At 47.6% G+C, this 27,027-nt stretch overlaps 1 protein-coding gene and 1 long non-coding RNA gene across 5 annotated transcripts; one reads left to right on the forward strand and one right to left on the reverse strand.

Moving 5' to 3' along the window:
* Nucleotides 1–1,677: 1,677 nt before the first annotated feature.
* Nucleotides 1,678–22,865, reverse strand: GATA6 (GATA binding protein 6). 2 transcript variants are annotated; one of them, XM_062632836.1, is made up of 7 exons: nucleotides 22,502–22,865; nucleotides 20,355–21,264; nucleotides 16,696–16,862; nucleotides 13,337–13,462; nucleotides 11,820–11,907; nucleotides 11,619–11,725; nucleotides 1,678–3,359 (listed from the first exon to the last, which is right to left on the reverse strand). In XM_062632836.1, the coding sequence occupies exons 1-7, from the start codon at nucleotides 22,628–22,630 to the stop codon at nucleotides 3,192–3,194; spliced, it is 1,695 nt and encodes a 564-aa protein (XP_062488820.1). In that variant the 5' UTR covers nucleotides 22,631–22,865; the 3' UTR covers nucleotides 1,678–3,191. The 2 variants fall into 2 exon arrangements, with proteins under 2 accessions (XP_062488820.1, XP_062488821.1); XM_062632837.1 differs by having other exon boundaries at nucleotides 20,355–21,273; nucleotides 22,611–22,864.
* Nucleotides 21,133–23,901, forward strand: LOC134170997 (uncharacterized). Of its 3 annotated transcripts, XR_009967438.1 has the most exons (4): nucleotides 21,186–21,277; nucleotides 23,077–23,189; nucleotides 23,278–23,342; nucleotides 23,439–23,901. It is a non-coding gene; the product is annotated as an uncharacterized LOC134170997 (long non-coding RNA). The 3 variants fall into 3 exon arrangements; XR_009967440.1 differs by having other exon boundaries at nucleotides 21,133–21,259; nucleotides 23,278–23,901; XR_009967439.1 differs by having other exon boundaries at nucleotides 23,278–23,901.
* The last annotated feature ends 3,126 nt before the right edge of the window (nucleotides 23,902–27,027 follow it).

Consider the following 27,027-nt stretch of genomic DNA (forward strand, 5'->3'; position numbering starts at 1 on the left):
TTTTTTTTCTTTTCCTGTTATAGCCTAAAAAAGCATTTTCAGCCTCAGATACAAGAGGAGTCTTTTCACACAAGGCTTCTCTTTATGCCCCCTGAAATAGTTACTATCTGCAGAAACAGCCACAAACCAGACCCTGGGCTAAGGTGTTGCTGAGAAGGGAACAGGGCCTCCCAGAAGCCTTCTTCAATTGTGCTGCAGTGTTTCAAAGCAACACAGCCTTCCACAGGCTGCTGGCAAGAGTGTCAGCAACTAGCTGATTTTTAGTGCTGGGTCAGCAGCCCAGAACCAGGACACACTGGTCTAAACCTCCTGGTTTATGGTAACTCCAAGCAACAGAGCTCTGACATACCCAACAGTGAGTTTTGCACTGGGCTTTTCAGAAGCGGCACACCAAACTTCACCCCTGGCAAGGCAGAAAGTAACAGAAAGGATGCCGACCCCAGCTAAGGCTGAACACACTTCAACACATTAGCAACAGCTTTTTTTGTCCATTTAAGTGTTAGCACTGGAAAATCACAGAAAAGGTTCTTTAAGCCAACAAGTGTTTCAAAAGGAAAGATATTCACCCTCTTCTCCACACTTTTTTCTTCTTTAACCCAGTGTTTCTCTGCATGGCTCACTTTGCACATAGATAATGATCTCTTTTAGTCTGTTGCAAGATCCAAGCCCACATGGCCCCAAGGCTAGCAGGGCTGGAGTACCCAACCGTGTCAACCCCCAGGGAGCGAGGATATGCGGTGGCCCAGCACCAAGCCTGGCGTGATGGCCTCACCAGGAATGGAAAAGGGTCCCTACTCCTGGCTGGCCAGAATAGCCCAAACCCCAGCTGAAGTTTAGCCTGATCTCCTTTTGCCAGAAGATATTCCCCTCCAAGCTCTGTGCTGCACCACTATTCCGCAGTCCTCACAACACCCCCAGGATAGGGAAGTGGCCTTGACTGATGGCAGTTAGAAAACCAAGGGGCAGATTCTCAGCTGGTGCAAATCCACGTAGCTTCACAGAAGGCCAAGCAGCTAATCCAGTTCAGCCCAAATGAAGGTCTGGCTCAGAGAGGTGAAGAGACGTGTTGCAGCCACTCCACGGGTCACTGAGTACAGAGGTTGGGCATCCCGGCTTCCCGGTCTGACAATACTGCCAATGTGGCTGGAAATCACACCCGGCGGTAAGACTTGCTCTAATCAGCTGAGCAATGCAGAGGACCAGTCCTCAGAGCCAGAAAAAGGTTGTCCACTCCCCTCAATTCACTGTGTTCTCTTTTCAGCAGCAGCACCTTCAGTTTTTGCTGCCCTACACCTCTAGCCACCAGAGGATGCCAGCAGGCATGCAACAGCTCTGCCATCCAGCTGGCCTTAAGCAGTTACATCTGCAGTGGGTGGCAGGCAGGCATTTGCACACACATGGGACCTGAGTGAAACCCTTTAGCTATGGTGTGAAGGCTGAGCAAATCCATGACAGTCCTCACAAGGCGCTGGATCAGTTCCCTGGGCTTTCATCAGAAAAACCTCCTGTTTACCCATGAGGGGCTTGTGTTGGTAGGTAGAGGCCCTAGTTTTACATATCATCAGAAGGCGCAGTGAAGGGAGCTACAGAAATGCCACATGCAATGCCAACTTAGCTAGACAGAAGCTAGACTTCAGCTGGAGACCTTCCTTGCAGCCATCAGACACGCCGCCTATATCAAGTACATTTCCATAGCTTTTAATACAGCTTAACAATTGCATTGGAGACAAAAGAGAAGGCACAGTTTACAGGAAAAAAAGAAATATCCCAAAATGATACCCTTTTATTTGTAAAGCTCTGATGAAATAACATTCCAAATGACATCCCGCTTGAAGACCAATGGAAACCAACCTAACTATGCGTCAGTCATACTATACAGATTGCATCTTACATTTTCAAGATGCCAAAATATCTTATGGAGTATTTACATATGTATCAGTTAGGTAGTAAATTTTCATTGTGATTTGTTTCTTTCCAGCACACACTTATTCGATGGCAAAAAAAATACCTGGGATGCATTTGCCTTTTTGTACAACACTTTGGAGCAAATAGAGATTTTCCTGAGAGAAGACTTGTTCTTTGAAACTCTTGCTTCAACATCTGGAAATACAGAAAGTGGATGGGGTTTTGTTGCACTAAAAAGCCTAAAGATGCCTACTTAAGTTTTTCTTTTAAATTATTTACGTACCATTAAGTTAAAATGTTTACATTCATTCATTCGTATAAAAACCGCTGTTAAATCTTATGCAAATGATTTAACACTGATTGCTGCAACGCAAATTGCACTTCTTTAAAAAAATTATTGTATATATGGAAGAAAAATATCTGATTGCTACCCTGTTTACAAATCGACTGACTTGATACAGTTCAGCCAGAAAATACGAACTTTCATAAACCTCAGTCACAGTGTACTTTAAAAGTTATGTCGCAGTCTTGCAAAGTGAGTAAATATTTTAAACCAAAAAAAATCCACCAACCCCAAAAATCTCCTTAGCCAGCTGGACCTAGAGAGACTTGTACCAAACATTATGATTTCTTCCAGGGGCATAGCTGGGCTCTGAGGAGCAGAGCAAGGCACGCTGAAGATGGAGAGCGCAGGGGAGAGGACCGACAAGGAAAAGACATCAAATGTTCGATGTGAGACGTCTGCGCCGACTTGAGCAGTACCCACTTCTGACACTCGTTACAAGGGATCTTGCTATCTCTGGTAATTAAAGCCTTTGCTACTCCCTCTCTGACACTGGAAGCTTCTGCCAGGTTCTTGGGGGAGAAGGCAATGAGAGAGTGAAAACAACTACACAATCAGAAAGGCAGCACTGCTGGGTAGGTTGAGGACATACTTCTGGAATCTATCAATAGGTCTAGATTTCTCTCTTTTTTTTTTTCTTTTTTCTTTCCTTTTTTTTTTTTTTTTCCCTTCTTGAGAGTGTAAGGGTGCATTAGCTACATTAACTGTCCCCCGGTGGGCATTTGCTTTCCATATATTTTGCTTGCATAGATGAGGAACTGGATGCTTTGGCAGAGTCTCTTTCGGAGGCTGAAAAACACCTCTGCCACCAAGGCACAAAAACAGTTTCAGAGGAATAGTCTTTGCCAGCATTCTTGCTGCAACTGCCACTGCGACTGCTCCACAGAAGAAACCATGCGCCGACGTCTGGGGGCTGCTGCACAGTGCCAGGATCTAGCTTCCTTCATGCCAGAGCCAGGGCACACCAGGGATCTTGTCTCACGGATGCTGTCACTTCAGCTGTGGAGGTCAGGCTGACTCCTGTGTACAGCCCATCTTGACCTGAATACTTAAGGTTGCTGCTTTCGGGACTGGTGCTCTCTCCTGGGGCAGACATCACCGACGAGCTCGCCTGGAGTGGGAGAAGAGTAAAGAGAGATTTTATTGAGCAGGTAAGCTTTGCCCACACTAAGGTGTTGGGTTAAGGAGTTGGAGTGCGGTGGGCTCAGGGCACAGCCACTATCCCAGCATTTGTGTGGAAAATCAGGGTTTGTCCTCTGCTTGCCTCTGTGCCTCAAAAACTGAAAACATGCCTCAGGGTCAGCCCACTAGTTTGTTAAACCCTGCTGTTGGAAGCAGTGTCTGTATTTGGAGATGGGGACATGGCTGTATTCACAGCAAGGTGGAAAAGAAATTCTGGGATGTGCAGAAAAACCTGGAAATCAAACCATGATGAGGAAGGTAATGTGCATGTGTCCTGCTGCCCCCCCTGCTGAAGGGACGCAGATGCCAACACCAAAAGGGTGATCCAGGAGTGGTAGCACCTATAGTTTTGCTTCCCCAGTATATCCCAATTCTCTAGCAGAAGATGGGGAGCACCTCCTGGAAATCAGCCTTCTTTGGGACCCTCAGACCTTGAAGTGCCTAAAAACCATTCCTTGCCCTTCAAAATGCTAGCCACAGCCTTCATCCGTGTAAGACTGGCCACTAAAGGAGATGACTTTTTCCTCTCGAGAAATGGTATGCCTTTGAACCAGGAGCCTTTTTGTTCACCCACCTACACGTACAAGACAACACACAGGGGAGCCCTGATAAGCACAAAGATGAATCTCTGAACCGTGCTGGAACCAGTCCATTTATTTTAAGAGAGAAATAGAGAGTTACAAAGAGAAAGAAACCATCATTTTTTCCATGAGATCCATTAAAGAGGAAAAATTTGCAGGGCCAGACAGTGAAGGGGCAATGTTTTCACCTGATAAAGGAAATGTTTAAGAGCTGACTTCATGCAAAATTAACTCTTGGATATGTCAACTTTAAAACCTTAATTTACTTGTTAATGGACAGACTTCAGATGAGATTCCTTAAAAAGGAAAACAGAAGGAAAAAACTATCCTAAACTGTGATTGCAGGAGCTTCCCGCCTGCTGTTTAAGTGAAAAGTATACGTATTTAATCATTTTATAAGAGTAGAGGTCTTGGCTCTCCTGGAGCCTTGCCAACCTAGCAGTCCTGACAGGAAAAGCTAGGCTTCATTTAGTCAAAGGTAATATCCAAATGGTGCTGTGCAGGGTTCTTGTTGCCATGTTTAACCCAGGGAAAACCTCCCCTTCTGAAATAGCTATTCATTGCCAGTAGTCATTCACATCTGAAACAACCTGGACTCCAGTATTTTCTTTAGCTTTTATTAAAATGGTTGATGGCCACTATTCTTCCACTTAGTCTGCTTGTCCCCCCAAACCAGCCAAAATAGCTCTAGTCCTAAGAAATACGGTTTACCACTCTCAAATACACACTTATAAGTCAGTGACAATGAAGCTCCATACCCTCTTTCCCTGTGACTACAGATGGCAAATTCAACGAGGCAGGTTTCATGCTAACCTTTGCGTCCAGTTTTGGTCTTGCATCAGCCTGTTTTTTCAAAAAGGCATTTTTAATAACTAATACATCAAATAAACTCCTCATAGCATAAAAGACATAATTTTTAAGAGCCTGAGGCTCCCCACAGTGGAAGAAGGGTTTAAATTAGAGCTCAGCAGTGTTTGCTCAACCTGAGCTAAAAATACTGCAAACTGCTTTGAAAGGCTCCCATTTACCCATACGTGCCACTGTTGTTCCGGTAGGCAAATATCTTATCACTACCTGTTTTTTCTGGGCCTGGAAAGTGTAATTCACCCTTTTCCTGATTGAGCCCTGCAAAGGTGGGGCACAGGGACTCGTAGTTTCCATGTGGTGTTATCAGCTACCCCTCCCTCGGGCACCCCAGAAGGGAGGACATGGAGGCACGTCCTGTTTGAAGACTGCCCATCCCTGCCCGACCAAGGCCGGATCCTAGCTCCATTGAACCACGGCGGGCAGGTCCTGGGCTGGACTGCTGGGCTTGGAAACCCCACCCCAGTAATGTCATGACAAATTCAGGCAGCTCCCAAAGTGAGACATGGAAAACAAACTTCAGCTCATGAAAAGGATGCGGCTGAATCACAGCTCTGCTCCGAGCCTGCCTATCTCTGCTCATACTTCTCCAGCATGAAAGATGACAGAAGTTACAGTCAGTTATTAGAGGACATCTGTCAGCTGGAATAAATAGTCTGAATAATGCTGCTCAAGTCACTGAGCCCTTCTAATTCACAACAGCTGGCTCTATCAATAAAAAGGTAATGGATTTATTTTTATTGCTAAATCTGATAATAGGATAGATAATCAACTGAAGGTCAACTTCCTGAGGAAAAAATGAATGAAGCCTGTAGAGAAGAGTTTGCCTCCCAAACGAGCAGTGGAAATTTGTGTTTGTATCTCCAAATATATCTGCCCGTATCTTTTTACCTAAACCAGCAGAAGCTGGTCATGGGACAGCCCCCAGGAAGGTTTTCTGAATAGGAGATGGTCTTTGATGCTCGCAGGGAGACCTCAGTCAAAGCACAGAGAGATTTAGACATCTACATCTTACTCAAACCTGATGTCAGCACCCTGGAGCCAAATCCACCCCCCCTAAAACTGGTCCAGATCAAACCAGCACTTGAGGAGCAGCATCAGCATCTCTGGCTGAAGAACTCCTGCTTTCTGCCACCCAATCCCTCCTGCACCGTCTTCCCATCACAAAGATCAGGGAGAGGGGAGGGACACCCCCCTTTAGCTTTTCCTCACGCCTCTACAGGGAGTAGGCAAAAGCTCTGAGTGAGGAACGGTGCTAACAGCTGGAAGGGGTGGTGAAGGGCCTTGATCTAGACCTTTGCTCTATCAGATAGACCTTTGCACTACCCACTGCACAGGTTCAAAATACTCCATGAATTTTGGACATTACACCGAGTCTGTAGTAAGCTGAGTCTCAGCTAACACTCTCTTCCTCTTCAGTTAGCCTAGTTTAGTTTTGCTGTACTTAAATGATAGCCATAGTCAGCTGAAACACACTTGCAAAAATTTCTTTCACATATAACCGTGTTGTGGTAAACTGTGGTGGAGTCCTTAATTTTCCAGCCTCGGCCTCCCTGATAACTGGCATCCCCACTGAAAGTACTTCCTCGCCACTGTCACTCCCTGATTTCTGAAGGGCAAGTCTCAACACTGCAAAACCACGGCTTTGTTTTTTATTTCATGACCCCCTTAGTAAGCAAAATTGTCATTTCTTGTGAGTTCAATTGATCCTCTTGTTTATATTGCAGACGTGTAAGCTTACATATCTTCTAATCTCTCCTTTGTATAATAGCAACATAAATCTGTGGTTAATACTGCATTAATTTCCTAAGGGAGGCAACTTCCAGCGTGGCTTGGGAAAGCAGATGACCCCACTGCTGTCAAGGGTTGTATGAGTAATTGGCTTTATTGCTTTGGCAATAAAACAAAACAAAACAAAATGTATGTGTCCGTATGCATACAGGACTCCAGGGTAGAACCAAAACTGCTCTTTTTTATCTTAGACTTCCCCACTGAAACAAAAAAGCTGGATTGGTTCATCCTGCTTGATACAAAATGAAATTATCTCTTTCAGATACGTGTACAAGGAACAAAGAAAATGAATGACTGAATGCATGAAACTGACTGGGGAAAAGAAACTAGCATCCTATTTTGTCCAGGAGTGAGGACTACTGCAGAAGAGGTAGGAGACCAAGAGAAGATTTAAACTGGAGTATCAGATCTCTCAGCATAATGCACTGACTCCCAGACTATTTGGTATTTTAAGTTGCCATGTTCCTCAAGCCTCCTGTTGATTTTATTCCACCTGGTTTAGATAAATATTTACTCATACCAGGACTGAGGCACTGTGTTCCCATTTTCCAGGTGAAAGTCCTACCAACCATGCTGGTGAACCTTTCTCATGGAAACTCTGTCCCAACAGCTATGAAATTATTCTATACCAACTGAAATATTATCATCAAATAGTCTGAAGAACCCTCAGACATTCAACTTTCTGATACCCAGGTGAATAGAAGATCTTTTTAAAGAGGTCCAGTCTCTGGTTCATCCAGACTCTGAGAGATTCTGTATGGAGTCTGATTCCCCTGTAGCCTGCATGAATGTCCTACCTATCTGCTACCTAAACAGGAGCAAACACCATCACCTCTGACCATCTCTTAAACCCTCTTCTGAAAACAAAATAAAGCAAACACAGAAGACACTCTTCAGAAAATTCAGTCCAGGTTTTCAGGCATTTTGGGGATGGTTAGAACTGCATTTTCTTGCTGTCTCAGCACCTGCCAAGGCCATTTCAGTCAGCTCTCTCACTTTCCACCCTACAACACTGAAGATCCAGTTCTGAACCACTTCTCAAAGTAAATCTCAATGGGAACTAAGCACTGGGTTTACCTGCAAGACAACTATCCCAAGTTGTTCTATGGTGTGTGGTTACAGTACTTCTGAGAAAGCTCCAAATTGAAGGCAAAGGGCACAGAAGAGGAGTCATCTGAAAGAGGAGCTCCCCTGGTGCTGTTGAGCCTTTACTGACATCAGTCCTGGCTCAAGGAGCCTCTATGTCCTGCCATAAAAAGCAGATTTTACAGCAGTTTTCATACTGCATTTTATCCTAATAAGGGAATAAAGTCCCTCTAGTAATCACAGTAGTTGGAGCCCCTGTATGGAAATGGATGGGTGTGCACTACAGACCATGCCCTTTGTTTAGCAACGTATTCTGCATTGCTTTTTCCCTGTACAGTTTCAGCAGCATCAAAGAGAAAGCAGGTATAGCTGCAGATGCAGGCTGTCTGAAACCTTCAAATCTTCTTTTTATGGGGATGTAAGGCAACTTCATATATCATGCAGCTGGACCTTTTCCATGTTAGTAACACAGGACGCCCAGTACTTATAGTGCTTAAAAAAAACAGAAATAGGCCTAAATCCTAGATCCAGATGTGAATTTGGCAAATAGCCCCATTACAATGGGACAACGAAATATCTCTGATCCAAACACTTCTACATTTTGGGATGTTTGAAATCAACTTTGCACCCACAGCAATTCATTAATCATATCTTTTAAATGTTTAAACTTCAGCTAGAACATAAAATCAACATTTAAGGTTCTTGCTAATTTGTCTCAAAATTGGCATCATGGAAGATTCTCTTCATGAAACAGATAGTCTCAAAGACATTTCCAAGAGTAATTGCCACCCTTCTCTTTTTCTGCCCTCCCTTCTTTATTTTACTTTAGAAGAGATAAAGAAAAGCAGGGCAAAAAGTGAATATTACTGACACAAATGAATTCTGCTGAATTTCATTTCCATTAGATTTTTACATAACTGGGAACTCTTTTGGCAGCCTCCCATAAAAAGCATAATAAATTGCTTTTGTACCAGTAGAGGAATTCATTTTCTCTGTTTCATTTAGCAACAACATTGCTGTGAATTTCACACAACAGTTTCTAAAACGTCATCAAATTTCTCTGCCTAATGTCAGTTTGGCATTTTTCCCCTTTTCATGGAATAAAGGCTGCAGAAGTAGAAACAGAACAAAACACAAGCAAGTTGCCATGCCAGTTGTGTAACGCATGGGGAATGAGCCAGGTCACTCTTCCAGCAGGTGTCCATGTTTTGGCAACGTCACCAGCACCGCTTGCAGGAATCGATGCCATTCCCCTTAAAGCGACCAAAGATTACAGAGCCTGGATTCATCCATCTCAGGGGCTTTTCCCTCCTGACATGGCCCAGAGAAGTTTATTCTCCTTGTGCAAAGCCATGGCCTGCTCTAAGAATAAATACAAACCTTCAGGCTATCAGTGGGTCAACTCAAATGGGAAAAGAAAAAATAATCAAGGAAAACAGAACTCTAGCAAAGTATCTTTGCTTCAGCATGTGATCAGATTACAGGCTGCCTTGCTCCAGAATGCTGACATCCTTCTACTCTTGACAACTTCAATGGGCTTTATGAGCGCTTAGACCCTCCCACGGGACTTAGGCCCGTAAGAAAGTATTTCTCTTCCTTTGTAGCTAGTGATCATGTTCCCAAATGATGTCTGGGGCAACACGAGCCAGTCTTAACAGCCACTACTTTCTACTTTCAACCTCCAGTCTCCCCAGCATTCATCCCATAGAATTGCTGATGCCTGGGCAAAGCCAGGAAGGATGTGGCCATGCCCACGTCATGTTCTGACAACTGCTCCTTGCAAATCCATCCCTCATATATACACATATGGGGCTGGGGTGCACTAACCCTTCCTGGGGAGGGAGGGTCAGGGGATATGCGAATGTCTGGTCTCTGCTGCTTCAGCATGTTTCACAGCCCCTCTCCATCACTTCCTTTCATTGAAATTTTTCACAAGAGGTAATTTGCAAGTGCTTTGCATATGCAGGGCACATCTGATCAAATCATGGTGGTGAAAAGGCTGTGCATATGTTACTGTGCTGACTGCTGGATACAAGGAGACACACTTCCCAAGCCTGTGTGCAGGTGCCCCCTCCCAGCCTGATCTGCTACAGAAAAATCAGGGAGAACTGAAGTCCTAGTGCTGGAGGATGCTGTTGGGTAATTTAAGAGCACTCTCAGGGTCTCTGGGAGTTGCTCTTAGTCACAAGCAGCTCTCAACCACCCTTTTGGCTCACAAACTGTGTCCCTACCTCGCTCTTCTCTGGTACCCACATAACTCCACCTGGCAAAATCATATTACAGATGATACGATTAATAATTTAACACAAAGATTATTAATAACAGGTCTGTATGGCCTCTCCTTCCCTGACCAGCATAAGCGTGTCCTGCCTACAGCCTACACCACTGCCTCCACCTCAGCTGGGACTGTGCTTCTAATTCTGTCCATTATATAAATCTCACAACATTCCTCAGAATCAGTAATCCTGCTTAAGGCAATGTAGCAACATATTAAGGGCAAACTGGCTTCATTTTTCCCCTTGCAAATATTAGGTGAGAGCCTAAAAGAGTACATAGTAGTTCACTGGGGGGAGTTTGAAACCCAGTAGCAGTTCGCTTTTTGCTTAACGTTTCTCTTTTTTTGATGTGATCTGTTTATTTTATTGGAGTGACAGGATTTTCTCATGTCAAAGACAAGCCATTTTAGTAATATCCTTCTCTGGCAGCATCCAAACCCAAAATCTGATGCCTCTGAAACTGGGTGGCCCCGTCAGTTCATGAACAGTCGCATTTGCTAAACGTGTTTTTTTTTTTCCCCTTGTACAATGAAACTTTGTGCATCAAGAATTAAACTGTTGAAAGGAATCTGTATATTGGGAATGCTGAGCTATTGAAAAATAGTTATTATAAACAATGTCTCCCTATCATTAATAAAGGAGTAGAGAAAGCCACATTAGGAAAGCTTTTCAAAGAAATGATATGGCAGGGCAAAGGATACAGAAGGCCCGAAGGGTGAGTGTGGATACGGATATGTATAGTCAAGGGGTTAGAAATTAATCTACATTAAGCTTCACAACTTTAGCAGTAGTATTTGTTATCACAGACACTGAGTGAAGAAAGGAAGTTCGAGATGGTTTTGACTACATGATGTAAAATAAGGATCAAAACTAAAGGGATTGATCAGCATTCCTCTGGTGCTCCTCTGGAGATCAGTGCTGCCAGATGCTGAGCATCTGGTCCCAGAGGAACCCTCTGTGAGGAGAAGGCCAATCTCCTATGCACTGCAATCAGCAGGGCACCCCACCCTGGTTTCATCTGGTTCTGTGTCATGGTTTAAGTGCATATCTTAGTTTAAAACAAAAGGCTTTATGTTTCCTTTCATACAGTAGCATAACATTTTGCTGGGGTTTATCAGCAATTTGGGATAATGCATAAAAATGCATATATATATATTAAACAGCTTTTGGGAAACATAGCAGCAGTGCCTTGAATTATAAATTCTTATCAGATCACTTCAGAAGAAGAGGGGCACATGCACAATTGTTTCTTGAAAGGATCAGTCCGGCATGATTTATTGTCTTTGCTCCAAAAGAAAACCTTTGAAATGGAACAACCTGAACGTTTCAAAACAAAGTATCTGGGGTTAAGCTGTGGTTAACTTAATCATAAAAGTTATATAGATCTTAATTAAGAGGTTTGTAAAGTACTTCAGCTTGTCGTTCTGTTTACAGCTATATGTAATATCCTCCGAAAATCTTGTTCCAGTATCAGCTAACAAAACTGAAAAGTTTGTTTAGATTATTGTTCTGCCAGATAAGATAAAAGCTGTGATAACGCTGCACGGTGATCAGCCTGCTTACAGATACAGACACCCGCTTATGGCTTACCCCAGAAGCTGCAGTCTGTGTGCCGGGAGAAGTGGTTTTGCTACAGTCATCTGAGTTATTAGAAGACGTGGATGTGGGAGTCATAGGAACCGCAGTAGTACTGTTACCTGAAAGACGGGGAATTGGTATTTAAAACAAATATTTTCCACCAGGGGAAAAAAAACCTCTTGCAGCTCAACTGTCTTATCTTTTTATATTTACCAGAGCATGCCTTTGACTTATTTATGTTCTTAGGTTTTCGCTTCCTGGTCTGAATTCCTTCTTTTTTCATAGCAAGAGGTCGGGGAACCTGAAAAAATTAGATTTGCACACTAATCACAGAGTTGTATACGTCCTCTAATACCAAAAACCAAAACACACTACAAGGTCAACTGGTGATATTCAAAATGCCTGTACAGCACATCAATTTTTTCTGTTATAATACCAATTCAAAAAACCTTTGCTTTTTATTTGGGCAAAGCAGTGGGTTGTTTCAGGAGGTATTTTAGCTAAATAACAAAAGCAGGGAAACTTTTTTCTTTGTGTGAACTGAACAGTCAGTCAATCCACAGATTAAAAGCACACTTTTAGAGGAAAACAGCATTACTGCATTACTTGGCCAACAGGTGTTATGAAAATAAGTTGGACAGGGTATATCTGAATCGTGATTCCTTATTCCAATCATTTAGGAATTATCTTTAGTGACTGATTCTGGAAACCAGGAATGCATATGAGAGGAAAAAATATCCCTCTCCCAGTGGGCCAGCTACCAGTTCATAAACCAGTTCATCGCCCATGTCTTAGGAAAGAAGCTTTAGGCCATATTTGTTTTCATAAGCAGTTCAGCCTGTAATACAGCTTATAGCATCCAAATTTATATTTATAGGGAAAATGTGCTTCAAAATCAGATTTGTATTCTGTGTCTCCACAAATACAGTCATTATAACAAAACATTGATTAAAAATTGTTTTAACTTAGTGATGACATGAGTTTGGGAAAAAGCAATTCAGGCATATGTTTACTATCATTATAATATTTAAACCTGCAATATAATTTACTTTTTTCTTGAGGGCTAGAACAAGTCCCAAACACTCTTAATGCCCATGCTCTTCAAACACTTGTGCTTGACTGTAACTTAATCCACCGAGGCATAACAGGATCTGAATTTCACACAAAACATACTCCATCAGATTCAGGATACAGCTATTTTCTTCCTCTAGTATTGCCTAGCAAAGGCTGAAATCACATTTAAATTTTTGCTGGCATAACTATGACTTGAATTACATTTAAAGTTTTGCTGGCATAGCTATGTCTGCCCATGAAAAATGGTCTTATTAAAGGTTAGGGTTTTTTTTCCCCCTCCAACTGACAAGCTGTTTTAAATCCCATTGGCAAAAAGACCTCTGCCGCTCATCTGTTTCTTTGTACAGATCTGTCAGGAAAGCCACAACGGCAAACACATAACTTGTCACAGGCATAACTTGCTAAAATGGTTTAACCATTTTCTAATGTCACACATTTTTTGGTCATTTTATCCATTTTGTTCACTGGTTTTTAACTCCACAGCCCAAACTATGAGCCAAGATCATTAGCATTAGCAGAAACATTGCCCTAGCTTGAGGAAGCCCAACACCACTCCTCAAAGCCACCAGGTACCCGCTAGCGGGAAGACCACCCCTTCCGCAAAGCTGATTCAGAGCCTGTGGGGAATGTCCCTAGGTGAAGAAGCAGCCACTTACCCCGTGGAGCTTCATGTAGAGGCCGCAGGCGTTACAGACGGGCTCACCCTCCGCGTTCCTCCGCCACAGGGTGGTGGTCGTGGTGTGGCAGTTAGCACAGGACAAGCCCAGCCGCCGTGAAGAGGGCTAGAGGCAAGAACAGGCAAACACGGGCATCAGCAGGCAGGCAGGAGCAAATGACTGATGCCTTTAGAGTTTATGAAAAGTAATTTAACACACAGTGGGGACAGTAGAAGCTTTTTTAATACCATCTATCAGTGGCACCCCAGAAGTAAAATGAGGTTAACATCATTTCAGAGATGGGAAAGCTGATATGAAGAGGTACTGTGAGACTGCAGCTCTGGGCAGTCACAGCAGAGGCTGCTGACACATGGACGTCTGTTCAGACCACTGGGCACTGACTTTTCCTCCAGCAGGACAGCTAGGATGTCCTCCATTCAGCTGAGGAGAAGGCACATCACTCCTGTGCCGCCTCTCCAGATGGTTCAATGCCCTCTCCCCTCTGTGACTGGCAATGAGGTCCTTTCCAACCCTAACTGTTGAGGCAGCTCTGAACCTGCCAGCAATACTGCCTACTCATCAGAAAAATAAACCCCTTTAACCACCTGCCCTCAGCAGCACCACAACTAGAGAAAACTTTCCTGGGCATCATACAGCAGCAGCATCTTTGTAAAATATCCTTTTATCAGCACCCATTCTATCCTTGCATTAAAAAAACAATATGTCCTGGGAGCATGTTTTACAGAGCAGACCTCCCCCTTGGCCAGCAGAAAAGGTGGTGGGTGACAACAAGGTCCCCACTGCAAACAAGCCATTTATGACGCTCTTCCGTGGAGTTTGGAGCCAAGATGAAGCAACCTTGTATCAGAAATAACTGTATAACCTGGAGCTTTATGGCTGCAGGCTGTATATCATAAGTGAAGGCAGTCCTCATAAACATGTGAAACGAAGGTGAATGGGTTATAAAAGTCCCTGTAACAAGTGATCTCTTTTACATTCATCATAAGCAAAGAATTCCAGCTACATCATAAATCTAGTCTTTTTCAAAGTATTGCATTGTCAAAAAAGATAGAAAAAAAATCTGTGCCTAGCTCTGTGTCTGGCAGCAGAACAAGTTTACACGGAGAAGTCAGTTTTAGAGGATTGCATTAATCTTATTCTGACTATAAAGCACCCATAACCGAAATTACTAACTTAAGGGTACAATGCCCTTCCTCTTGAATCATTTACTGCTGGGTTGTTAGAAGTAACTCGGTCACCTTTGATACCGCAAAGCTGCCTGCCACTAGGGAAAGCGATAAAAATGTTGTGAGAATGAAGAATATTCCAGAGTAATAACCCAGTTTTGTGAATTTTACTCATCTGAGTTTCTTTAGCAGTAAGCCTTTATCTTACGCCACAGCTCAGAAAGAAATCTAGATTAAATATGAATTCTGTAACTTTGAATCAGTAACCCATTATTAATTGCACAGCGAAAGACAAACAACACAGCCAAGAGTAATATAGGCTGACGTACACTCATATGCTTTTTAATCTTAACAATACAGATCTCGCAAAAACAGATTTTTTTTACCTCATTATTAAATATGTATGCGTATAGCATCTAATTAAATTAAGATTTGATTAAATGCAAGTTTGACATATATTGGGTAAAAAAGCTGGTCTTAAACATATATGCTTCGTTTTCTTTCTTTGCATACGAAATGCCATCAGACATTTCATTCTATTAAATCTTTCTTTTATGCAGTCTGGTATAAACCTTCATACATTCTATTTCGATAGCTTTTGCTCATTCCTGTATCTAAACAGACACTGGGTTTTTGCACGTTTTGAAGCTAAAACGACTTTCTGTTGCAGGAATTTTATCAGAAACTTCAAGGCAATCTAAACATATTTAGCATTTTCAAGACATTTTCCTTTCTCACCTACATATTTCCAACTGTATGAATACACAGTCATGCTTGATTTATAGTTATGGCCAGTGTACTCAGTAGGGATTGTTATGCAGAGCTATCTCAGAGTTATTTGACCGAGGTGTCAAGCTGAAATCAGGCTGTGGTTTGACTCTGGTTTAGCCTCCTCATCCCCAATCCCCTTCCAAAAAAACAGGAGGAACACAGAAACGCCAAAGCTGGGTATCAGCTACTTGAAATCTGCATTGGGCCAGGGTGCCATGGTCAGGCGAGCTCTGACACTTCAGACAAGTGGCAGATCTGGCCCGTCTGCTGCATTTGCCCCCAGTAATGAGAACACCTTGTGTCGAGAAATGTAGTGAACCACCAGCTAGAAAAAATGGGCAACTAAGAGTAATTAACATCTGGCTTACAGTTAAATTAACTCTTTGGCTTAAAGAAAGGTGGTGTGTGTTCTTGAGCGCTTACTGTCTGCTCTGATCATTGCGTATTTTGGTTTTGCTCCCCTCACTGTTCCCGTAAGGGCATTAAATTCAAGCGGTTGTGAAATAAAGACTGGGATGTATTTTAATGCTAAGAAATCAGGCATGGAGCAAAGCAGCTGTCGATTGAAAGGGGCTTGAAAGGCCAGTGGGTTTGATACACTGTCTCCATACACAGGGGTCCGAACATCAGCTTGGATTATACCACCGTGATTTATTGTGGCTCACTCCGTAACAGCCATTACTGAAGAGCATATTCTTTCTCTCTGCTGACCTCCACCCAGATTTGCTAAACATAATGTGCAGTTCCCGCTTGTTAAATTTTCTCCTTGCCTATTCAGTGCCAGCCGGAGTTATAAACAGGGGTTCTGGTTTGTACTATTTATTTCCCCCCTAGTTTTAGGAGTATATTTTTAGAAAAATTGCCGCTCATTTCTTAGGAGTGCAACAAAACAAAGGCTATTATCATTGTTTAAACAATTGGTTTTCTTTGAATTATATACAAAACTTGCTTACATTCCCAAGGATCGAGCTCTCAGCAAACAAAGCAGGTCTGGAGAAATTCCGAGCCCTCTGAACAAACACTTTCCAACCTTGAATTACTTTTTTTTTTTTTTTCCTTTTTTGCTTTTGGAAACATCCAACATCAGCAGCACAAATTTATTCCAAGCCACCGATGCCCCCTCACCAACAGGGTCCATCAGCTCAAACAGCCAGGCTTGCCCGTGTCCGGTGTGGGGCTCACAGGGAGCAGAGGGCGATTTCACTAGCATAAGGCTCAGAGGTGGGCCCAGAGCTACCAGCGCTGTCGCCCCTCACCGTGATCTCTTTGACCTGACAACCTGGTCAGGAGCCTGGGGGATGACAGGGCTAACACACTCAGATTGCCCCTGCTTTCCGCCTAGCAAGCTTTGACTGGGGATCCCGCGGACAGCAGTTCTTCCCCCCTTCTATCCCCACTCACCACTCTCTTCTGGGGCTTGATGAGGGGCCGGCTGAGGCCGTTCATTTTCGTGTACAGCCCGCAGGCGTTGCACAGGTAGTTGCCGGTGCCGTCTCTCCGCCACAGCGGGGTCTGGATGGAGCCGCAGTTGACGCACTCCCGGCTCTCGGAGAGGTCTTCCAGCAGCTCTGGAGGGCAGAAGCAGAGATAGGAGGTGGGGCTCGGCCGCCGGCGGGCGCGGAGCCCTGCGGATCGCCGCGGAGCGCTTCCCCGACCCTGCCACACTGTGAGAGGGGCCCCGGGGAGCAAGAAACCGGCGCTGTTCAGCTTCGGAAAAGCAATTCCCCGGGAGTGACCGCTACCACGCGACCCTTTTTTTTTTTTTTTAACAAAATCCTTTTTTTCTTTTTCCTTTTTTATTTTTTTTTTTATTTTTAGTTTCTTTCAATGTACCAGGCTCGCCGCCAGACCCGGCGCAACTTTTGCTTCACGAACCGGAGCCGGTGATCCCCAGGAGAAGCTGAGGAAGGCGGGGGGATGGAGAGGAGTGTTACCAGCCATATGGAGCAGAGATCCCCGGCACCCCGCACTCCCGTCGGGATGCGACCCCGGAGCGACCCGAGGTGTGTTCGAGGGGTGCAACCCCCGTCGCGGTGCCCACAGTACGGGGGGTACCTGCCTTTGAGGGGGCAGAGAGAGTTAGGTGACAGCCAGAATAGCCTTTTCCCGGGTGTAAGGGACGGGGTGTAAGGATGTGAGGACATAAATATATAAAGATATAGACGGTTGTATATATATATAAAAATATAAGGGTATATATATGTATAAATATAAGGATATAATGGATATATATAAATATAAGGACATAAATACATAAGGGCATAGGGAGCTGTGGTCTTGCCCAATATTCATTCCCCCAGGCTACGGCTGGGCAAGGAGTTTTTACCTCCACTCTCATTTTAAATGCCTTGCAACTAGTATAACTCAAAGTTTAGAGAGAGCGTTTGGGACTCTGGTATGTCAAGGGTGGCGATGGGGAGCAAGCACTTCGCCTCAGCTATTTGGTCAAATTCGAGATGGTTGGTAGGAAACAGAGGAAATGGGAAAATATGTGGTATTCTGCCTCTTGCTCTTGTAGCTACTGAACACTGAGAGAAAAGGGTCTAAAAGCACTGCAAAAAAAATAAAGAGAATCGAGCTATAAAAGCAAACAGCTTCACCCCTGCGAATCTTTATGTTCTTGTTCTGACTTGTTATCTCCATATTTCGGGGCAGCGGGAATAAATACGGATTTTACAAATAGAAATAATAAAAGTAGGTGTCTGTATGTATTTCTGCAGCAGCTTTCGAGTCGAGGCTGGGAAGGTCTGTTTCACTCACAGCTTCGCCTCTGATATTTCTGCTCCCTCCACTCCCCCCCCCTCCCGCTACCTGTTTTAATTCATCCCTGGCTTAGTTTTCCTTTCCCTCACTAGCTGTGAAGGGATAGAGCTCGCTAACCTCAGGCAGCTCTGGGACAGTGCTGCGGTGACACGAAGCGTACCCAGCTGAGACAGAACGGGCCCAAAGGCCCGAACCCACAGAAATCCTTTTCTCACCTCCCTTCGTTTGGAAATTATTAGGCGCTAAACCGGAATGGGCACACGGCAGAGTCCAGACAGCACAGTTCAGCTTACGTTGTCAGCCTCTAGCTCATCGCTAAGATTTATTAATCTTTGCACTAAAAGCGCCACTGAGGGCTGTAATCAGGAAAATGCTTAAGGCTTCAAGGACACTGGAAGTTAAACAGTTATTTGTCTCAGCTATTTGCTTTATAACGTTATCTCCACGCCTGCAGAAAGAAATCCTGCCGTGACAATAATTCTCAAGCATTTAAAAGTATTTTTTGTTTCCTCTAAGTGCGCGAGAAATACATCTCCAAGGAAAGCAAATTAAAGTTTTAATTCTACACACGGTTTTAGTAATGGTGAGAAATCTGCATCAAACTGCCTAATATTTAGCCGTAATATATATATATTTTATATATACGTGATATATATATATATGTAATGACTATCCTTTTCCTGACTGCTGACAGGATTATTGGAAAGGAGGAAGCAAGGAAGTGGCCCCAGCGCCGCGACTGCTCGCGCTGCCTATACTGCCTGCTCCTTCCCAGCTGGGCCGGGGTTCAGCAGCTCCAGAGGCACAAGGGAGGACGTGAGACTCCCTCCGAAGCAAGTGGAAGTTCCATGCCCTTCATCTCAGAAGGCTTGGCATTCCTGCCCCAGCCTCCTCCTGCACTCTGTTCGTTCCCTCCTGTGCCGCTTCTGCCCCATCCCTCTCCTCCCCCTTCCTTCAGATTCCACAACTTCACCTCTATCCCGAAAAAAAAAAAATAAAATTAAACAATATCCACAACAAGGTTATTATTTTTTTTCCATTCATCACCTATTTTTGCACTGTAACTCTCGGAAATTGAGACTTCCATATCGCCCCGAGATGTGGTTTCTCGGGTTTGCTCTGCGCTTCTTCTACCTTCACTACAACTGAGTCGTCTTTCCTGTCTTATGTTAGTAAACACCAAGTGGGAGGCTTAAAATGCCTAAATCTACCGGGGTATTATCGAGATACAGGAGGAGGGAGCATCGTGTACACCCCTCTAGGGAGGTGAAAAGCCATCGAGTAATTTTCTGCAACACTACTGAAAGAGAAAATCACAGTGTATAGAAAATACACCTACCTCGTGGGTAGTTTATGATTAGAGCAAATGCTGATCAAATGTGTTTGTGCGCATGTATATACGTACACATATATACATAAATATACAGACGTATATATAAATATGCATAAATACATGTAAATATATACCTATAAATATACCTAGATAAATACACAAACACACACCTCTATATGCATCTATATTTATATATATATATACATATATTCTAAAGCTGAAGATACTTTAAAGCTGAAGATCGTTAATCTTTCTACTTCTGATTAAATCTTTGCAGCTCAGCCTCCACTTCTACGGCTGATTTAATGACACCGAGAATTTCCTGAACTAAAAAAAGAAGGGACGGGACACCTCGGAAGCGAAAGTAAAATACCATCAGGAGGTGCCATGTTTTAACAGCAGTTTATAAACGGGGGTTCTCGTTCATATCCGAGGTTTTGCTTTGCTCCTTTTCGTTTATAACGGAACACTGAAGCGGTTTGAGTTTGAAATAATGCAAAATGGCTAAGCGAGCCCCTGTGCTTTCCCTCTAGGCTACAGGAAAGGTGAATTCGCTATTAGATTGATAGATTGCCGCATTTAGGGAAAGGGAGAATGTAGAGTTACGAAAATTAAAAGCCCGGCTTACACTGGGCCATTCGTTTTGTGAACGCAGTTTGCAACCGAAACTGCCAGAGTCCAAACAACGGAGCTTGCATTTTGTTTTTTTTTTTCGGGGGGGGGGCTATTCCCTCCCAAACCACCGCTAACGACGAAAGCTACCTCCATTCCACGAAAGACACGGTCCCGGGGTCGCCGTCCCGCCACCGCATCACGCAGCCCTCGAAACCCGAGCCGGAACGGCCCCGCTGCCCCCTCTCCGCTCCCCCCTGGGGCCCGGCAATGGGCAGCCCCGACGTGCGGCTGCCGCCCTTCCTGCCCACGCTGTCCTGCCCGCCCCACCGCTCCCGGCGACGGGTCTTACCTGCGCTGGGAGCCCGGACGGGGATGGGGGCAGCTCGGCCCTGGAGGCAGTGCAGCATGGAGTTCTCGAAGGGCGCCGTGGGCCAGGCCGGCGTGAGCTGCGGCCCCACGTAGGACGTGTAGGGCCCCGGGTAGGAGCCGTTCAGCGGCCGGGCCAGGGGGCTGTACTGGTCCCTAGCACCCAGGCTGTTGCTGTAGGCGCCGGGATCCCGGGAGGCCCCGTTAGCCACAGGCGAGCTGGGGGAGTATGGGAAGCGGCCAGAGGGGTGGGAGCCGCCGCCGGTGCTGTACGAGGGGCTCTCTGCGGCTGGCTGAGACCAGACGGCATGGCCGCCGCCCGGGTGGCTGGGCTGGGCCGCCCCGCTGCCCTGCAGGTACGGCAGAGTGGGCAGCATGGAGCCCACGCGGGTCGTGGGCACGTAGACCGGTGAGCTGGGCGTGGAGTGCATGAAGCCGCTCGGAGATCCGTCGTAAGGCGTGGGGCCCTGGGCGGCCGAGATTGCCAGCGTCTGGTACATCTCCTCGGGCTGCTCGGCGCCGAGGGCGCTCAGCTTGGGGCCGCGGCTGGACCAGATCAGCTTGTTGGTTTGGTCTAAATCCGCGAAGAGCAGGATGTCCTCCCAGCTGGGCAGGCCGGAGTGGTGGGCGGCCCCAAAGGGCACGTAGGGAGCGAGCAGCGACCTGCCCTCGGTGGCAGGGGGCGGCGGAGGGGCCGGCCGGTGGTTGCCGTCGGGCTCCGGCAGAGGAGTCTTAGAGGAGCCGCCTGAGGAGGAGGACGACGAGGAAGAAGGGGGCGAAGGAGGAGACGGACGCTGTTCCCTGGTAGCGAAGGGGCAGGAGGAACCGCCGGCGTCCGCAGCGCACCGCTTCACCGTGCACCAGCCGACTTCAGCCACGGCCATCCAGGTCCCCTTCAACCGCTGGGTGTGGATGGGGAAGGGGAGGAGGGGAGGCGGAGGAAGAGTGAGAGGGGGGTCCGCAGGGCAGGGCGGGGTAGGAGGACACAAAAGGGAGGGGGGGTGGGGGGTGAGAGAAAGAATAATAAAGTTTGCAAACAGGACAGCCCGTCTCCCTCCCTTAATGAGATTCATCAGGGCTTATCTGGACCTTCTGAACGCTTAATCAGTCATGTCGCCTCTGCGCTAGTGTCCCCTGCCCCGGCGGAATGGGATCAGGGAGCCCAGGTCTACACGTGCTCTGCCAGCCACGGATCACGGTCCCGCGGGACCAGGGCTGCGGGATCCGAGCTGCTCCCTCTCCTCCCCCATCCCGCCTTCCCTGCTACGGATTTGAACGTGAAGCGCGCTGGGGGAAAGGAAGGTGGGCGAGAAGACGTGGAGAGAGAGGGGACCGAGAGGGAAGAGGGGCATTTTCCCTTGTCTGTGCCTAAGCCCCTTCCTTGGCTGCTGTGGTGGTTATTATTATGGTTATTTCAATGAATGAGTCATTTGACTCGGTTCCACCGAGAAAACAATCAGGAAGGCGATCCCTTTAAGGTTACTTCTCTAGAGAGCGATGTTAGCCTTTCCGCGCATCGTCTCGCTTGTTTGCTAATTTTCAGCCCAAGGTCAAGAAAAGGAGGAGGAAGAGGAGGAAAAGGCACTCATGAGCAGGGAGATGCGCACGGGCAGGGCCCAGACGTGTGAGCGGGGGCGAAGGAGCAAGGGCCGGGTGGGCTGTGCCCGGAGCAGGACAAACTGGCAGCCCGGACTGTGGGCCTGCCCCGAGCCCCAGCGGCGCACATTTTGGGGCGGCATCCGTCTCTCAGCCAGCCGCGGCATCGGGGCCCCCGCCGAGACCGGTCCCGGTCCGGAGCCGGCGGCATGAGAGAGGCCGGACAGACACAGAGTGTCCGGTGCCCAGCCACTGAGAGAAGGGGCAGAAAGCGGAAGGAGATGCAGAGAAATGACAGCAAGAGAAGCGGGCAGTGAGGCTCTCTGCTCTCAGCCCACTTCGGGGCTCTCCAGATAACCATAGGCACATGAAGACAGAACGCATGCACACACACAGAGCCCCCTCACAGGCACCAAATACGTCTCTCCCTCCTGCGAGATAACTGGGAGATAAGGCTCCGGCAGATAACGGCTCCAGGCACCGGGATCGGATGTTTGCCCACTAAGTCCCCCTTGGGCTTCCCCAGCCAGGCACAGCGGCGGCCGCACCGCTCCCTCCCGGGGAGGCCGATAGGCAGGAGAGAGGGGAAGAAAACGAGAAATCGCGGCGGAAGAGGAGTAAGAAGAGAAGCGAGAAGCCAAACCTGTTGCCGGTGTCCCACATGGGGCCGAGGAGCGGGGCCGCTGCGGGCGGTAAATCCAGTACGGCGGGAGCAAGAGGCGACGGCGAGTCCAGCGGCTGCTATCGGAGGCTCATGTATAAAAAGGAGAGAGGAGGCGCCTCTCGCAGCCCTGCCGGAAAACTGCAGGCAGCCGGCCCTGATTGGGCTCAGCGAGCCCTAAACAAACACGCCGCTCCGCAGGGGTGCCAGTCCCGCACCCAGCCGGCCCGCAGCTGGGGGCCGGGAGAGTGCGCAGTCGGGGCGGGGGAGGTCAAGAGAACGGAGGGGGGGACGGGAAGATGGCATTTCGGGGTGCCTGCAGCGGGGGGGGGGGGGGGGGGCGGACCTCCTGCTCGGGCAAGAGCCGAAGGGGACTCCCCCTCCTAGATGCCCAGTCTTTTTCTTCTTCTTTTTAATAACATATATAATACACACATATTTTTTTAAGGTGGCTATTCCCCTTCTGTAAGTGTTTTTCCTCGTGCCTCCTGGCCTCGCAGCAGACAGCCCCTGGCAGCGGTCCGGAAGGATGTATGCCTATTTCTCGCCCTAAGCAACCAGGTGAATGTCTCATAAAAGAAACCCCTCTCCTTAGTTTTACTCATTAAAGTCAGAGCTAACCGAGGGGAAAAAATGTGGCTCCTCCTAGAGCTGCCCGAACCGTCAGGTGAAGCCAAAGAGAGCTGTGGGATGTGTCCACCCCAGAAGCAGGCAGTAGGCATTTTTCCTGTTTCTTTCTTATTCTCTTTCCCCCACCCCTCCCCAACCCTCTTATCTCAGCTGTGTACAAACTGATATGGTACTTAGCAGGAAAGTGACTGGAAATTAAAATAACTTCGTTCACCAGAGGTTATCAGCTGGATATCTGTCATCATCAGTTTGTACAGAAAGAGTCATCTGCGGAGAAGGGCTGGATTAGAACAGAGCCCGGCTCTCGGCAGCCGGCAAGACATGAGCCATCCCGGCAGAACCCGAGCCCAAAGCTGCTGGTGCGCGGTGCTGTCGCTCCTGGGGTAGGCATGGCTTTTCTTTCCGTCTTTCCAGGCAAGGTGAATGGGAGGTGAAGAATCCGCAGTGCCGGGGATACGGTAGAACCCCGGCTGCAGCCATCCTCTCTGATGGCGGGGAGGAACCGGTTGCGACCTCCAAGTTTTATTGTGCTTGTGAATTTTTGTGCTGTAGTGCGGCGGGGTTTGTTCGGGAAAGAATCACTTGCCCAGAAACTGTTTCTCCATGAAATTGTACGATTAAAGGCGCTGCTTCTTTCTTGTCAGTTCTTTTTAAATAATATCGTTCTTTTGATCACCCTGCCAGGTTGAAACGGTTTTTTTTTTTTTTTTACTATTTTTAGATGGATTTTAGTGGGTGCAATATTAAATAGAAAATCAACTTTTGCAAGCGAGGGCAGCCACTCGTCGGTAAACGTCCGGCGTGCCTTCCGACCCGAACTTACAGTACGAAACATTTTCCCATGTTTTTTTTTTTTACCTGGAAAAACGCGACAAAAGCAGGGGAAGTCGAGGATGTCGATGCCCAAAATACTTCTCCCCTGCTTGGGGACCTACTTGCCACTAAATTTCTGTGCTGAAAAATGCCGACCGAGCGGCTTTAAGCTCCTCGTTTCCTCTAAGTCTTTCAGATGCCCCTTCTCGAGTTAAACCCTGGGGTATTTCAAACACGTGATAGGGTGGATATAACGCCAGAAATGTCGATGTTTGGTTTTGTTTTGAGGCGACCGGATTTACTGGCTGGGAGGGGGTTGTCAGTGCCCCTGCCCAGGAGATGAGGATGGCGGAGAGGAAGAGCGGCCGCACTGGCCTGGCAGGCGCCTCTTTCTCTGGCTCCAAAGAGACCAGTGTTTTACACTTCAGGCGCCTCATTTTTTTTTTTCTTTCACCGCTGATTAGCCTGTTTACGTTACAGCCAGGCTACAAGTTTCATTTTATTTCCTCCGATATACCCGGTAAGAAAACCCAGCTTGAATTGGAACCACCGTGGGAAACCATTCCCAATCACCCCTTTCCTCTCCTCTCCTTTTCGGTTCAGGTTTGCTCTCGAATCACTCAAATCACATAGTCTTCTGTCCCTAACTCTTCATGACGTCACTGCCCAAATCCCTCTTTTCTGACGTAACTCTCACCCCGGGGCTCCTTCCTTCTGCCCCGGGGCCGGGATAGGCACCCAAGGAGCATCTGCAGCGGGGAGTGCGAAGGTGGTTTTGCAGGAAAAAGCCGGGCAGGGAATGTTCAGTGGCGAAAGGCACCGCTGGGGACGTGGTGCCGGTGAAGTAACTATCACTCCTGTTCCCTGTGGCCAAAGGGGGAAGGAGGCAGATGGGGGGGAAAGAAGTGAATTTCTATCTGGTTAAGGCATATTCCCTCACTGGGCACTTGGACACTTCAGCCTCCAAGGAAAGGGCTGGGAGAAAGCCGTGTGCAGGGGCGGTGTGGTTTCTCCGTCATTCAGTCTTGGGTCTCTGCATTAGGCAGGGGTGCATTAGGCAGGAGGCGAAGGGTCCGGTCCGACCGCATCACCGCCGCTCCCCCGACCCAGGCAGCCCCGGGAGCAGCGGGATTCACCTGGGGCCGGGCACCGGTGCCCCCGGGGCTCTGCGGCCGTGGGGGCTTGGCGGGCTCCGGTGCGAGGCGGAATGAGGGGTCACTTTGGAGTCTATCGCAGGATGGAGTGTATTCTTTTCCGAGACATGTTTATGTAACAATGTACTTTAGAAACTGCTGGGGAGTTTAGGCCGGGCTGATAAGCGTAGCGGTTATTAGAGGCGACGTGCCGGCAGCTCTCCCCTTCTCTTCTCCCGTTCGCTTATCCGCGCTACTTAAAATATACTTTTATCAAGGCCAGCCCACGATACGGAGTGTTTCCATTCCCCAGCGGCTGTGACATTGAAGCGGACTTACCTATCGGGATATCGGCAGCGTTCAGCGGAGCTGCCCCCCTGGCAGCTGCCCGCCCAAATGGCTCAAGCCCCCGCCGCAAGCACGGCGGCAAAAGCCGGCGGGCGGTCCGCGTTAGCCAGGAAAAAGGGGCTTTCAACAGCAGCCGAGAGAGAGGGGCCTTTGCCACCGGCCGCCACCTCCCGCTCGGGCCGGCCGGGCCAGCCTCGGGAGCTAGAGCAGCGGTTAGCGAAACTCGCGCCCCAAAGCAGCCCGCTCCTGTATACTCCAGACCAAGGGAGGGAGGGGGCATGCTGGAGATGCCTTTTGTCAGAGGAGAGATGTGTCCCGTAGGAAGGAGGGCGCCGCCACAACTCAAGGATGAGGGGAGAATGTTTTTTCTTTGCCCAGAACTCCTATTGAAGCTCTGCCGGGTGCCCAGAGGCCGGGCTTGAGCTCCAGCCTTTGTTGCTAGTTGCAGACGGCAGGCTCCGGGCCCCCACGTTGCCCCCGTCCCGGGCAGGACACCCTGCCCCGGCTCCGGAAAAACTTCCCCGCTCCCCCTTTGCCTGAGGCCGTGCCCGGCGGCGGGCAGCACGGCAGGAGGTTATTCCCCCCTGCAGTAAGCGGCCTCCTCGTCACTGGTGACCTGCTGCTGCCGTGATTTGGGGTGATTTCCACCTTGTCTTTCAAGCCAGCAGAGAGCCTGCGCAGATTTTTAATGATCCCCCTTTTCCTTTTATTTGCCCTCCCTCCCCCCTCCAAGGCTCCCCTGGTTAATGATTTCTGCCAAAAATAAAATAAAATAAAATAAAATGGGATTAAAATCAAAAAATGCTCGGAGGAGAGGCTCCTGTTGCCGTGTAACCTGACTCCCGGAGCCGGCTCTTCACGGTACCGGCAGACTGAGCCCCGGAGGGGCGGGCAGGGCCACGGAGATGCCCCCCAGCTCTCGCGGTGGCCGGGGGGCAGACGGGACCCACGCAGCACCCTAAGAAACATGGTTACCATTTAGTTGCTTCTGTCCAACAGTCGCATAGGCGCTTTGTCTCTTTCCAGCACATACACAGAAGCTTTGAAAATGAGGAGCTAAGGTTTGGGTTTATTGCTGCTATGCGCTTTTAAAGGTTTGTAACGGCCGGTAACTAAAATGGCCTAATTTTGATGCTTTATCAACGGATCCCTCAATAACTAGGAAGGGGTGGGACAGTGTTTCATGTACTCCTTGAGGTGACGAATAAAGCATTATATGTGATGTTTAACTGCAGGGCGAGGCCAGAAGAAAAGTCTCCTTCCCCCCAGGGTCCCTCAGCCTTGCTGCAGGGGACACGGCCGCGGGTTGGAGCCGCTGCCGCTCGGGGAGACCCGTGGGGACCACCCGATATCCTTGCCCGCTCCTGTCCGGATGCCGGGGAAGGCTTTTAGGGGTCCTTTCTGCTGGATCGGACACGGAAAACCGGGGGGGGGGAGTTTCTCGGGCTCCTTCATGCGAGAGCTCGTTGTGGGAG

The sequence above is a fragment of the Pezoporus occidentalis genome, unplaced genomic scaffold, assembly GCF_034315485.1.
Source record: "Pezoporus occidentalis ecotype Australia unplaced genomic scaffold, CSIRO_AGI_Poc_V1 ctg4, whole genome shotgun sequence".
NCBI classification, from domain to species: domain Eukaryota; kingdom Metazoa; phylum Chordata; class Aves; order Psittaciformes; family Psittacidae; genus Pezoporus; species Pezoporus occidentalis.